At 38.2% G+C, this 15,173-nt stretch overlaps 1 protein-coding gene across 9 annotated transcripts in view; it reads left to right on the top strand.

The window, feature by feature from the left end:
* Window positions 1-15,173, top strand: part of UBE3A (ubiquitin protein ligase E3A) — a 54,382-nt gene that overhangs the window by 13,904 nt on the left and 25,305 nt on the right. For 3 of the 9 annotated variants that reach the window (XM_080377368.1, XM_080377366.1, XM_080377367.1), the window contains 3 exons: window positions 3,363-3,509; window positions 4,148-4,266; window positions 7,723-7,767. The exons of 2 other annotated variants lie outside the window; for them this stretch is intronic. In XM_080377368.1, coding sequence (XP_080233494.1) covers window positions 4,247-4,266; window positions 7,723-7,767 — 65 coding nt within the window. In that variant the 5' untranslated portion in view covers window positions 3,363-3,509; window positions 4,148-4,246. Of the gene's footprint in view, window positions 1-3,362; window positions 3,510-4,147; window positions 4,267-4,888; window positions 4,970-5,615; window positions 5,792-7,722; window positions 7,768-15,173 lie in introns of those variants that run through there. 4 more of the 9 variants (XM_080377369.1, XM_080377370.1, XM_080377371.1 and 1 more) reach the window with 3 other exon arrangements.

Here is a 15,173-nt window from a genome sequence, read left to right as displayed (position 1 = left end):
TGTTAACTGCCAGATTGCTGTGCTGTCACAGAAAATGAACATCAAATAATGCAGAGAAAGCGATACGGTATATGAAATCCATGTAAGTGACAACTTTTGATTAAGTAATTTGTAGCTGGAATTTTTTTGGCTTTATTTTTCATTGTTTACGAATAGGTACTTACATTCTCCATGGTATGGCTTTAGGTTCTGTATGTTGAAGCTGAGGACCTCTTCTTGGCTCATGTTTGTGATTGCAGACTTTCAAGATTAAATGAAATATGCAAAGAGAAGATCTCATCAGGCTATGCCACAAAGTTGCTTTTAGTCCCTTTTGATGCATCTGAACTTGGTTTCTGACTTCTTATTCTTCCAGTCATTTATTATTTATTTTCCCCCTCTTTTTGAGTCAATAAGAACATTTTTTTTCAGAAAATCTGCACTTTTTCCATCTTGGAGAAATGACTGTTGTCTCACACTACTGCATAAATGTTATTTATCCTGTTGCCTTTCCATGAGGGTTGCTCCAAACCATGCAAGGTTCTTCAGGTACATGATGTGAAGGCATGGATCTTGTCTATTGTCTTGCAAATTACAACGGGTTGTTGTAGTCCTGGTTGAAGCTACCTCTTCTAAGTAGTCACTAGGCAGCTATAAATGTGTCTATACTGGAGCCTGCCCAGTCCCAAAGAGTCTAGCAGCCATCTCTGGTTTCTCAGACATACTCCAAAGGCACAAACCTTGTTTGATACCTTCAGCTGCTATGTGTGTCTGTGAAAGCCTAAACTGTAAGCCGTGCTAATCATGACAGTGAAGACCAGAGAAATCTGTCTGAGTGATAAGAATAAATGTCTGTTCTGATGCTGCTGTTCCTACCCTGTAAAAAGTAAGTTCTACCCAGAGATTATTTTTTTGTAAGCAGTTGGTTTAGGTCAGTTTCCTATTCTTCATAATGCCCTTCATGATTTTAGCATATTCATCAGTGTAGTTTCCCTTTCCTGATCAAGTAGTGTTCTTTGACTCTTAGACCAGTCTTTTTTTCTGCCTTGTTTGGATCCAGCAGTCAAAATGTCGTTCAAACTAGATTCAGAATAAGGTATCTTTGATGGCAGTCTCCTTCACTACTCACCCCATGTTTCAACATGCTGGTCTCTTTACCAGCAGACAGTACTCTGCTGATGGGTGAATGAGTAAGGTTTTAGAAAAACCAATTCTTTCATCTGTGCTAGGGAATCCTTGCCAATCGTATTCTGTCCCACAGGAGTGGTGGCAAGGATAGATGGGGAAAGTAGTACAAAGCGGTAGAAGGAGGAAATGATTCATTAAGATTTCTTGCGTCTGGTTTATTGAAAATAGCATGAGATTTTTAGACCGTAGTACCATAAATCTAGCTTTAAGGTATCCTGTAATGGATTAGAAGTGCTGCAACTACCGAATTCAAAGCTCTAATTCACAATATATTAAATATGTAGAGGCAAATTTCACTGCAAAACTTAGATCAGTTAAATTCAGCTTGGTGAGATTCATACCAGTTGGGATACTGCCTCTCTTCATGGAGCTGCTGTAGGTACTATGGTGGTGTGGTAAATCTGACTAACAAAGTTGGATCTGTGTCAGGCCTGGGCACAAATGTGTCTTGGCCAAGATTGTGGACTGCCACCTCAGAGCGTATTATTTAACATTATAAAATCTGATGGTTTTTTAATCCAGCACCGATACTTCATGCATTCCTTCACTGTTGACAATCCCGTTCATGACTTCTCCCACATGAAACAGCCTCAGGAAAACCCTGTTTTACGAAGGTTGCTGTCAGCCTGTTGTTCTAACATGCTTCCATTTGAATTGAAGACTACTGTAATTAGCTTTTGCCTGTGGTCTGCGTGATACAAGTCTAGGGAGGGAGTGATTGATTTGGTATCCAGAACATGAACTGGTACTTCCAGCAGTCAAACAGAATGTGGATTTCCCAACCAGTGAGGCCTTAGAGGCTACACCCCTGTCCTTCTTGACCAGCATGCTAGAAGTTACTTGGGTAAAGCGCTAGAAGTGGTGTTAATTTCTAAATGCACTTTTACAGAGCCATTTCACATCGGTTCAGAAAGCAGCAAGAATTTAGGTTTAACTTTAGAAGAAAGCACTGCCTTAGAATAAGTATCTGTTTCTTTAAAGCTGAGACTTGCCTGAAAGTGGGCATTGTCAGGTCTCAATCAGAATGCCATAAGCAGTGTTTTAAGGCTTCTTAGTTTTGCATCAGCATCTTGGTTTTTGCTGTTTGCTTTTCGTAGAGCTGATGGTCAGCAAATATTAATTTGAAAATTTTTACCCTGTTTGTCACTTAATGTTGACAGATGAGGAACCTTTTCAACTGACTTATTCATTGTACTGTGTTTCTGGCATTGACTCGTTAAACTTTGATAGTTTACACCTGCAAAACATAGGTACTAGAGAACCTCTGTTTTGTTTCATAGGTTTTTGGTAGTCTGCTTTTTTTTTTACTTTCCATATCTCAACTGTACTCGTGTTTAGATGAGAAGACTCAAATATTACTGCTGTTAAAATAATTAAATGGCACTTCTCCTGCCTTGAGGAATATACCCAATAAAACTAAAAAGCATCATTCCACAACTACTACAAATTTTATTCTGTTGCAGAGTTTGTAGCATGATGGCAAATTGTAGTAAAAGGACAGAAGTCAGCAGCTTTTCTGACAAACTTTAGAAAATAAAGGGCTTTGCTTCCCTATTAGTGATTTTGTATCTATAACAAGTCAAGAGATACAAATTAGCATTAAAAATGCTTGATTCCTCAACAAACCTAAAACCTTTTGTAATAGATTGAACTGAAGCATGAAAGCTTTTGTGGATGAAACATTTATAACTATCTGTGCTTCCTTTGGTGTTTGTATCAGGCTGTTGTGACTGTGGGTGTTGTAGAGACCTGCGGGTGTGCCCTCAGTAGCTCACTAGCCTTTTTGCACCCTGCTTCTGTATGAGGCTTCTGCTGCATGGCAACAAATGTGGGGCTTCATCTGGGTTAGAGCTGCAGGAATAAACTTATCAAATACTGCACAGAGGTCTGTCTTCATAGCTACCTGCTGTTTAGAGAAAGTTAGATAACTTTTTTTATTCACCAAATACAGTAATAACACTTCAATTGTAATCAAAACTTTATGTTAACAGGAAGTGAATAATGCTGTTTGTGATCTGACTGTCCATCAGGCCGTTTTTCTTTACAAACTTTGTCCAGTGCACCGAGGAGCTTGGGTGGGAGAGAGGATGGGGTGAATTGAGTGTTGAGGGTTATGGTTGGAAATATTTTATCAGTTAACTTTAGTTTAGAGTAGATAATAGCAGTAGGTAAGAGACTAACTGGTTCCTTTTCAGCCATGGAAGTAATCAGCTGGGGTGGTCCCAGGGCGCTCTGGGCAGGAGTATTGCTGAGTGATCATTGGCTGCCACCTGCGTGACAAAGTAAAGGACCAACCCTTCAATTTATACCGGTGGAGCCAGATCACGGGAAACAATTGACAGGTAAAATACACTTTTGAAAATTTAAGGGAGAGGAGAGAGTACATGTGGCATGAATGGAGCAAAGAACCTAAAAGTTTGGCCACAGATGGCAAAGACTGCTCCTTTGAAACTTTCACATGGCTTTAGCTTGCTTCGTTTTGGGGAGAGGCATACAGCAAAGTGCAAGTTACATGTTGCTCCCCTGGGAACACAGAGCCTCATTAGGAACCAATATTGAGTTGTAACAGGGAAACAACTAATGGAATTTTATTTTATTTAGAAATTACAGTTTATATTTATGCACATGCTTCCAAATCTTTGAATGCTTGATTTTGGGTGCTTTCTACTGGTCCAAGAGATGGGGTTTGGTTTTGGGAGGGGTTTTTGAGGCTAAAAATAAGTTAATGAATTTTCAAGTTCACCAGTTGAATGTACTGGTTAGTTACTCTAAAAACTTTAGTAAGTAGTTCTGCTTGTTAGTTACTCTATAAATCTTAGAATGTCATTCAAAAATGAATTTATTTTTGTGCAGTAGGTCTTAATCTTGCAGATAAAACAATGTGTAGCATCAATATTGTTCTTGTGTTTTATGATGTTTTAGTGAACTAGCTGAAAATAACTTGTAAGGACTTTTAACTGAATTATTTTTACTTATTTAGAGTTGTTAAGCTTATGCTTAGCCCAGCGTGATACAGGACTGGTGTGACAACTCATTTTTAATCAGTGACTCAAAATTGTGATCACCCTGATGTCACCGAATGGCCACAGCTTGTAAAAGGTAAGCATACGCTTATGTTGTTTCTCAGGATCCTTTTTAGTATATTGTTTATTTTTAAAGTATTTAATTCTGTATGACTTGAAGTGAATTCCATAAGTATTATTAAGGTATATTGTTTATTTAAGATAAGTCAGCTGGCAAAGTTGACTTACCCTCTTGCTTAGAGTTATTTCAAAGCTTACTTACTTGCCTGCTTTTAAAATATGAGCACAGTGGTGGTCCATGGTATCCCTCCTAAGAGCAATGCTATCACTTAAGCCTCCGGTGGTTTTTACTGTCATACTGCAATTCTGTATAAATGGTTTAGCATACTTACTGAAGCAAATTGTTAAATTTTTTGGAGTATTTGTCCAGGAGGCTTGATGACATTAAAATTTGTAGGCTTGCATATCTTTACTTTGCTCTCCTAGGGAGGTACAGTGGGGGTAAAAAGGAGTGGCTTGCAGAATGGAGAAGTTGCTCCCTGTGTTACTGGAAGTGAGCCACCATTTGAATTTGCTAGCTCATACTGCAGTATTCAGATTAGCTGGTGTCTTGTGATCAGTATCTATGATTAATTCAAAGCTGAAATTTATAAGAGCATTTGCTCTGAGATTTTCTCTGAACGGAACTCTTGTTTCAGATTTTAGGCGTGATGAAAGGATGTCTTGCCATACTGTATAGTTGCTTTTCAGTACTGTTGCCTGCTCAGAGGAATAACAAGGTATCTTGTTTGTAAACAATTGGGCATTGCAGAGTAAATAGCTTCTCAACAAGCAATTACAATTCCTGTAATTAGATTGATCTTTCACATTGTTTCCATGAGTACTAAAAGCTCATTTTATTTAATGCTTACATTGTCATCTGAGACCTTTTAAAATATGGTTAATAAGTGCAGTAATAGTTCTGCAAATCATAGTTATTTTAGGTCAGCTTCTGTTGTAAAAAACAATATGCTGAAGGAATTTGATCCCTGTTTTCAGCAGAACGACTTACCTTAGAGGACCAAACCTTTTTTTTACTTAGCTAAGTTTTATTTTTTCTGAACCTTCCTGAAACTTGTTCTTACATTGTCTTGTAGAAGAAACCTTATTTGCAGAATAGCACGTACAGAGCTGCAGTGTCTGTTCAAAGCCCAGATAAAACTCACACAAATGATAAGGATAGGAAAATATTTTGGATATACTGATAGCTGTGTTTACGTGTCTGTACTGCAGATCACTAGGCTACCTTTTTTACATGCTAAGTTTAGATGCCAGTCTGCTCTTTTTCTGTAAATTTTCATACTGCTGTGTATTTTAAAGGTTCAAAGTGATTAGTACTCTTGATGTTTTTGTTTTAACACTGCTATTTCACTTGTATTTTCACAGCAACTTAAAGCACTAGTCTTACCCAAAGCTTCATTGTGTTGTATTTCCTATGGCTAAAAGAAAGATAGCAACCGCCTCAAACTTCCAAGCTCTTTGCTCAGTTTCTGAAGTCCTGGATGTGAATAGTGGAGCTAGCCAGTATGAATGTAAACACTCTTCTTTCCAATGCTCCTCAGGTTGTATGGCTTCTAGCACTTACATGTTTGGGTGAATAATTAGGGGGAAAAAAAAAGGTTCTTTTCTTTCTAAGTATCTAGTGATTTGGTTTGGTCACTAGAGTTGAAGGGAAATTAGATTTTGATTTGTTTTGCTGTTGAGCATTATTTTTGTCAGCAACTATCTAATCAGTCTTTAATGAGTAAGGAAAGCATCATTTGGAGGGAGTAAATAGATGCCAGATTTTGAGACTGGGTAGTTTTTCTGTTATTTTCCAGTTAAGCGGGTATTTGCGTTTTAAGCATGAGTATAAAGTTAGTTTGATAGTAAGTTCAGAGTTCTGTCCCTAGTGTCAGTTGAATTTTATAACTTAGTGAAATATAAACAAGTAACTTCCTGTGTTCTGCATCAGCTGTCACTGCACGTTATCCAGCTAGCCTAGGAATTTTGCCTGCCAGAAATGCTTTCTAGGCACTGGGTCTGTTAATATACTACAGTTTGGTAAAATCCAGAAAGTTGCTAAGATCTTATATGTCAGTAAAGGACTAAGATTTTAGTAAAAGATTTGGAGAACAGTCCAGGATTTAATAGGAGGGACCATCCAGTAAGGTAGTGCAATAAAACATAGGAAAAAAAGGAAATGTTTCAGGCTGCAGGTGGAGATTTTCATTAGTGTTTAGAATAGTGTAATAGTCATATAGTAAATAGAGAAATTCCATTCCTACAAGCAATGATTTCCCTGGTAAAGCTATGACAAAACCTGCTTAGCTGTGCTGACTGAAGTCCCCTAGAAAACTCTGTTTAAACCCGCAAAGTGAGTTCTATTTGCAGATTTTAGCTTGCTTCTGTTTTGAGAAAGCTCTGTCATGAAAGGCATTTTTGTTCATGTAAGCTACAGAGTTTTACTGCAATAGGCTGTGCTCTATTTCCACTTCTTGTGCAGTGTATCCAGTATATCAGTTCTGGTCAACTGTATCAGAATCTAGACCCATGTCAAGGTTGGATAAGGTTCTTCAGAATATGATTTCAAGGCAGCTTACAGTGATTGAAGTCAAAACTGCTGCATTCGTACTGCCTTGTCTCCTGGCTCATACAATTACAAGCTGGATCTGGCTACAAACTGACTGGGTAGCAGGAAGTCCCAAAGAGAGGAAAAAATAATCTGCCTAAAGAAAACAATAATCTGTCTAAAAAAATAATAAATTAGATGTTAACTTTTTGAATCAGTGCTCACATAAGGAAGAAGATGGGAATAAGGAGGAGCTAAACAGCTATAATTTTAGCCTACTTAATTTAATACGGAACTATACCCCTTAAATTTGTAAATTAAGTCAAGGGGGTTGGCAAGCTGAATACAGGTGCTACTAGGGTGTTCAAAAATGCTAGGCACTAACACCTAATTCTGAATATTACTGGCTGATCTGTTGACTGGAAGGAAGTAAAAGAAAGCTGCCTGTGAGGCTTATGTCCATAAATTCAAGTAGAGCGAGACATGAAATTTGTTTTGAGGTTCTGTTGAGACCTGCTTTTGAGCTGCTGCTTTTTAGAGTCCAATTGTGCAGAGAATAATCTGTTGATAACAGTTGAGCACTGATAAACCTTGAGTATACGTTTTGGTTACAGAAGTGGTTATGAAGAATTAGCCCAGAACTGGTGCACTATACAACCTGAATACAGAAGTACTGCCAGCAGAACTCTTCCCTAATGGCTGCTGTTGTGTAAGCTGTGGGGAAAAAGTGCTGTCTTCCCTAGAGAAATCTGGCTTAATTATATTGTCAGATTTTATGTTATGAACTGTCTTCTCGAGTTTGGACAAATGTGCAAGCACATAAGAGTCAGTGCTTTTAGTGGCAATAATAAATCATCATCACTTTCCACCTTTCCTAATTCTTCATGTTGTAATGACTGAAAGTAACAAAGAATGCTTAAGGTTTTGCATCTGTATTTGCAGATCACCAGGAGAACCTCACTCTGAAAACATTGAAACTAGCCGAATGTAAGTAAATGAATGGATGAGTTTGGTATATCGTGTTTTAAAATGTTTTGACCGTATGTAAGTTACTCTTGCACCTTTTTAGAAAAAAAAAAGATGACAAAAGCTGAGCAGAACTGTGGAATTACCTTAGAAATTTTCAAGCTATGGAAAAATAATTTTCGGCCTCTGTAAAAACTGTGTGTGTGTTTTTTGTTTTTGTTTGTTTTTTGTTTGTTTTTTTTTTTTACTTTTTTTGGAGAGTGAATCGGTTAAAGGGGAAGTTCAGAGGTTTAACGTGAACCAGTAGATGGTAGCATAATACAATGCCAGAGATCTTAAGGCCTATATTCAGACTTGACAGTAGGGTGTAATTTCTACCTGCTATTCACTAACATCTTGCATGGGTTTGAAGGCACTTCAGTACTAAGGCACAATGCCTGCTAATACCTGTTGTGGCAGATGAATTGCTGCGCTAAGAGGAAAAAAAGAAGTCTGACAATTTGGCAAATTTAAACACTACTTACTTTTAGAAATGGAAAACTGGACTTCTTTCATTGAAGGGTATTCACGTAGCATCTTGTTCATAGTTTTGAACCTTGTTTTGGTCTGTCTTCATTAGCCTAGAAGCAAAATTGTGATAGGCTGAAATGTTCATTTCAAATTCAAAAGTGTTGAAGGTATGAGAGGACATTTTAAAAAAAGAAAAAAGTTATTGAGACTTTATTCTTCTGTGAGTTAGCAAACAAAGATTCTTTTCGAGCTATTCAAACCACCCTGTTACAGAACTCAAATAGAGAAACTGTAAACTCTGCTTTTCTGACTTACAGCATGAGTTCCAAAATAACAGAGGGAGTGTAGCCCAATGTTAGGGTACTGTCTGAGGCTTCAGAAGATCTGAGTTCACTTCTCTTCTGCCACAAACTTCTCTTCTGGCCATAAACTGTCTCCTCCACACCCTCCCTCCACGTGGTGTAGGATTTTACACACTGTGGGCTGATGGCAGTTTCAGAATGTTTTGCAGGCTAGGGACATAGTGTGAATTGCTCAAGGACTTCTCCGCTGTAGCTGCCCAACTTGGGGAGGAGCAAAGCTGAGGTAAGCCCCTCTGGACTGGACTGCATACCTAACCTTAAAAGTGATGAGAAGGAAACAAGGAACGCTTTTCCCATATGTTTTTACCAATTCACTGCAGTGATTCTTGTACTAGGAGGAGCTTTTCTTCTGGGACAATGAATTTGCTTTTCCCTCTCTTACGCCATCTGTTACAGAAGTGCTGTCTGGCTCCCTAGGAGTACAGGTTGCAAGGATCCAGACCTGAGAGGGGACTGGCTGTTGCTATGTGGAAATGTGTTAGAGACAGAGGTTGCAGGGCAAAAACCCTGTCATGATCCCTTCTGCTCCAGCCCCTGCTGCATTGCGTTTTATTGTTCCTATGGCAAGTTGAGTTGAGTTCTTTTGTTTTCCTGGCCTAGCCAAAGGGGGGAAATCAGGCTGTAGACTGGAGGTAGTCCACTCTGGATATTGGCAGTTGGACTCGTAAGGAAAGATGTGTCAGAAACAAGCAACTTGATGGCTGTGAAGCAAACACTCTGTATGGAAGGCAGTACATTTTTTTCCTTCTAGCAGTCTGACAATTCTTTTTTTGTGCGTATATTTTGTCCTCCTTAAAACTGAACCTGAAAAAATAATCTACAATAGCAAGGTTTTCTGTGTGAAAGCTTAATGGGATTTTTTTTTGGTGGTTTGGAGTTTTTTGGGGTTTGTTTTTTGTTAGTGTTTTTTTTGTTGGTTTTTTTTTTCTGCAGCGTGATCAAGAGTTGCCCTGACTAGGTTGATTTTGGGCGTCTGTCTAAAATAGATGTAAGTCAGTCAAGCTGTAGGGATTCATGTGTTTTGAGTAGTAGCTAAACAGTATTAATGCATGTTATACTTGCAAAACTAAATTTTTTAAAACTGTATCACAATGTGATGTGTACATCACCTACAGAGAATTTCTGCAATCATGCGGTATAGCTGTGCTTGCCAGGTAAGGTGGAATAGCAGGCTGGGTAATACATTGTGACCTGCAAGCCTACTGTGTAGCTAAAATAGTTACTATGTTAGTTACATGCCTATAATTCGTTAGTAAATGCGGGATTTCTATGAAGTGTTAAGTTATTTACACAATGAATGGTTAATTTGTTTTTACTCTGGTTGGCTGATACAATTGCTTCATTTGTTTCCCTGTTTTGCATTGCAAAGCTTTATACCAAGAGCCTAGTCAGGTATGTTTCACAAGTGTGAATTAAAAATAATCTACTCCTTCAGACTGTTATGCAGCAAGTTCTTCAATGGATAAGTCTTATCTCGAATTTTTCAAGTCCTGGCTCTGTGTGATGAACATATTGGTGCTAGCTCATAGTTAGGTGTCTTTTTTTTCCTTACATTTGTCCAAGTCTTGAATTTTTAAGATCAGTATCTCCTCCTGTCTGGTCCTGTCACAGGTTTGCGTTAATTTTCAGATTCAATTAGTATAACTTTTTTAAAACCTCTTTAGCACTAAATTACATAAGTAGTCAAGTTATTGTTAAACAAGTTATCAGTTATATATGTATTTTTACTGTACATATTGTATGTTGTCACACATCAAGGCAAAGGCTTGGGTATTTTGACATGATGGCTTTCTGTGCATTCATCTTCTGGTTTTGGAGGATGGGATGCTTTGTGATTTTGAAATTTCTCTCTCTCTTTCTAAAGTCGTTGAACACCCACCCCTCCCATTTGAAGTCTTGTTGCAGTTATAGTTGATGAATAGTGACCTCACATTGGAGTAGATTTGATAGCTGGTTTGTTTCCCTTGAAAGAATGGAAAAATAAAAATTCTGCAGCAGCCTCAAAACATACCAGAAAACCAAATTACGACCATTGCAAATGAATACTTGTACAGTTACTGTACGTGTGTTTCATGATACATACTTTCAGATGCCTTCCTAGTGCTTTCTAGACATAGAATGCCTTACTTTCCTCAAGGCTGAAAACACAGGTGGGTTTACATAACATAACCACAGGACGCTGATTGTGGCCTGAAACCTTGTCACATATAGGTATTTTTTGTGGCATTTGCTGGTGGTTTTATCACCATTATTGGGAGGAAAAGATATAGGAAGTATCATTATCTACACCTGCAGCCTTGTACTCTGCTACACTGTGATCTGTCTAGGATGAACTACAGAATTTCTTCTCAGAGCCCCTTGCAATGCGTCATTTGGCCAGGCAGTGATTCCTTTGAGGAAACTTCACCGCTAATATGACTGCATTGACTCTACTCAAGAATTATTACTTTTTTGAATTTAGCAACTACTTAAGTTAGAATTAAGTGTCTGTTTTACCTTTGCTTCCAAGAGCAAAAGCACAGTAAGATAAATAGACGGAATTTTATAATGATTTGAAAGAAAAGGAATTCCACTTGTTGCACTAGAAAATGTAACTGAAGCAAATGTATTAGAAACCTTGGTTCCCATGGAGCTTGTTGGATGCTGTAAATTTACCAGTTAAAAATAAACAAAATGAAAGCTTAAAGAGTAGATATTTCTCTCTGGAGATGTCTAAATCCACAAATGCTGGACTATTCTTAAACTGGAAGCTCAGGTGTTTGAGTCTCTGATCAGTATTATTTGCACTTAGTTTCTGTGTGATCATGGTCGTCATTCTAGGGCTGTGTCGTGGAGAATGAAGACATCGCAAAAGAACACTGCCATGAAAGCCTAACAAAAGAAGTGTTCTGGAGTTTTTAATAACTTGAAAACAGTGGTGTGATTGCCCCTTTCCTGTACTTGGCCTCTTCTCTTCCAGGTTGTACAAAGAGAATACAGGGTTGATCAGCATTTAGGTCTCTGCAGGTCAGTCTTACAAGTTGCAATGGTCAGTCCTCTTACATGAGTGTCATGCTTTCTACTGCAATACTCCAGTGGTCCAGAAGTAGACAATCAGAATCAGTGGCCTCAAGTTACTGTCTGTATCTTTAATATTATCTCTGCAGTGAGATATCAAATCTCCTTTCTTTGGATGGCCTGCTGATCAGAATATAGCGTATAAATTCCATACTTGACAAATTTAAGCTTGCTCAGTAGAGCACAATTTGAAGTTTAATTGTACTTGCTTGAGAGGTAGGACTTCTTTAACCAAGGGAAAACAACATGGAAGGTACTAAAGAATATGGGTTTTGCTTAAATATTGATAAATATTATTTGTTTTGTCCTGAATATAAAAGACACTGAAGGATTTCTCCAAGTATGTGAAGTTACTGTAATTTCATTTCTTTCCAATAAAGACAAAGCTGGTCTTACTGTGGCCTCACAGCCACTACAGAGTAGTAGAGTTTTGGACTCCTTGCTTGATAATTTAGAACAGAATTTGGAGAACTGTTGAAATGTTTTGTGTGGTTAGACATATCATGATATACCCTTTGGAAGTTTAATAGCCGGTAACAATTACGTACATTTTCTTTTCTTTAAAATATTAAGAATAACAAATCTGTTCAGTGAGCGTAAGATGCTTTGAGTTTAGTCAGTCCTAAACTTAGTAGTAAGTTTATTTCAGCAGTAATTCAAGTTACTTTTCTTTGTAGTTAAATAAATTTATGGCCTTATTTTATGAAGGCGCTATTTCTCCCTGCCTTTTCAAAAGGCACTGATTCTGAAAACGTGAGCATGGTATTTAATAATCAAGTATGCCTACAGTCATTACCATTTACATATGTTGATAGCTTACAATAATTGCCTAATAATTGTTTCCCTGTAATCAGTTATTTAGTGGCTTCAGGCCTGTAGTTATGTTTGGTTGGTTGGGGGGCAGGGGCAGGATTTCTCCTGAAATTGCTTGGGTTGAAAAGCCAGGGTATATTTGACGTGTTATTCATCTCAATTTTATGGCTAATTGAGAAAGTTGGAGGGATCACATGGGTGACAGGGCACTGCTTTCCTTCTTAAGGACAGGTAGGAACCATTGGGTATGAAACCAGTTGGCCTGTGGAATGACATTACAGAGTCTTGGAGCTAACAACCTGACGAGGAAAGGGCAGTAATAAAGGATGCTTTCCTAATAGGACTGTAGCAAGGTAGTTTTGTGAGTCAAGACTGAGATACGTGCTGTGTTCTCGACCCCTGTCTCTAGCTCTCTTTGTGCATTGCTACGTAAAGCCAGTACAACTCTTCTGTTCTCAGGTTCGCCCTTCCTGAGGAAGTGCCATGACTGACTTTATCAGTACATGATGTTCCCAGAGGCACAGTAGATCTAGAGTATGTGGTGAGGAGATTGGTCTCTTGGGTGAAAACACTACAGTCCAAGGGGGTTCATGGTCTACACCCCAGCTGTTGGGGTCTACCATACTGGAAAGAACGAGGTTTGGGAAATGCAGGCTCCGTGCGCATGTGCATTTGCCAGCATACGTTCACTGGGGTGCCAGAGGCTGAGGTGGGCAGAAAGTGTTGCAGCACTGCTGGAACAGAGTGCTCAGCTCCAGCTCTGGGTGGAGCGTTTGGCAGTGGCGTGTGCAGGCCACTTCAGAAGAGTCTGTGTGGGCAGTGCTTTTACTGGAAGCTTGTCTTCTGTAGCACTGCTGTTCTTAGTCTGACTAAACAGAAGCAGGAAACCAACATCTAAGGTTTGAAACTGAAACTCTCAGAAAACAGTATTTAACTTCACAAAGATGTCCATCCATAACCTATATTTTTTTAAAAGTTTTTGATCTGCTGGTCATCTTGCTTCCAAAGTGTAGTATAATTGTTGCAGGTGTGTAAGTCTCTATGCTCCTGTCTGTCAAGCCATACGCTGAAGTTGTTTTGCTATTAGTACTAGAAGAACTGTTGCCTGTTTTCTTCCTATCCAAAAGACAAACATAATTTTTCCTCTAGTTTCCATGCACATTAATACTTCTGGTGGGTATTTTGCATTAAGAAAGAAAACAGCTTATGAACATTTTGGCACTTCTGAATTACTAGCAGGTTTTTTTAAAACAGGCTGTTGTAAATTTTCACTTACTAAAATTTGCCATTGTGGAGCAATGTGAGACGTCTGTGTAGAAATAACATAAAAGTAGCTGTGTCCCAAGCAGAAACAATTCAGAAATATTTTATACTGATATTTCTAGACAAGTACGAAACTTTCATACATATTTTTAAAATTTAGGTAAACTTGAAGCAAAAATGATGCATTTATACGGATATTTTTAGCTTCAGGCAAGTTTTGAAACTTGGATGAAAAATCTTTGCTTTGTAGGTGGACTTTAAGGAATTATATACTGTTTCTAAAATTCTTTAAATGCTTAAACTTCTGATTTTCTCTGTTACAAAAATTTTCTTTATGTAGCATTTCTCTGTATTTAGTATTAAAAAAAAATGAGAAATGCAAATTAGGTGCTGTTACACAGGAACTTGTGAACCAGTGCATGCAATATCTTGTTTTATATAGGTTTTAGACATTCAAAAATGACTTGATGATATAAAATGCAGCCCAGTGCACCTTTGCCTAAGTATCTAGAAAGACAGAGGCTCAGTGGTGCACACTTCTAGTGATACTGCAGTTTTGGCAGCATTTAAATTACAAATGCGAAGTACTTATTATCTGGCTTTTTAGTGGTTAAAGAACAATCTAAAAGCCTAAAGGCGTTCTTTTTTCTTTAAGTACTATAAAAGTGAGTGAATACTGATTTATTTTTAAATATAAAAATCTGCTTGTGAAATTGTTGGACTTTGGGAAAGGAAGATGACATCGATTTTAGGTGCCTCTCCTCACTGAAGTGGTGTGTCTTGCTTGAGAAGGTTATACAAGGCCCACTGTGTGGGAAGTTACCCTTAAAGGCATAAGGATATGCCTGTGGTATGTCTGTGAACTGTTTACAACTGCACCTACACCCATGCAGTTTCATACTTGGATGTACAACAGCAGTGTGAGTCCCTGCAAACATATATGCAAGTCAGTCACTGTAGCCTTAACTACACTAGGCGTCTGTGTGCTAATGTACAGTAAACCAGTCACTGAGTTTGTAAGGGACAAGTTATTCCTCACTAGAACCCTATACAGGAACTTAAAGGGAGCTGCAGTCTTCACTGTGTAGCAGGAGCTAAGAATAGAGAGGGGGTTTGTGTTATCTCTCTTGGTGAAGTTTTAATGCCTAAGGCTAAAATTTTAAGTTTTCTGCATACTAAATGAGAAAGGGAATGTAAAAAGAGATCAAGCTTTCACCTCTGGAGAACGTAGAAGGTATGCTACATTTTTTTTTCTGGATAATATAGGAAATGTGTGCTTCTGGCACTGGACAGTGACAATAATTCCTCAATTACCCCCGTGGGAATGTGGTATGGAATATCTTACTGTTCTGTAACATCACTCATTGCCTTACTTGGAACTGCATTCTCTGTAAATGCTTTCGTGGGTGGACCTTGGTAAAG

Source organism: Falco punctatus, assembly GCF_963210335.1.
Source record: "Falco punctatus genome assembly, chromosome: 2".
In the NCBI taxonomy this organism is placed as follows: domain Eukaryota; kingdom Metazoa; phylum Chordata; class Aves; order Falconiformes; family Falconidae; genus Falco; species Falco punctatus.
Note: the sequence above shows the minus strand (reverse complement) of the source record. Positions and strands in the feature narration are given on the sequence as shown.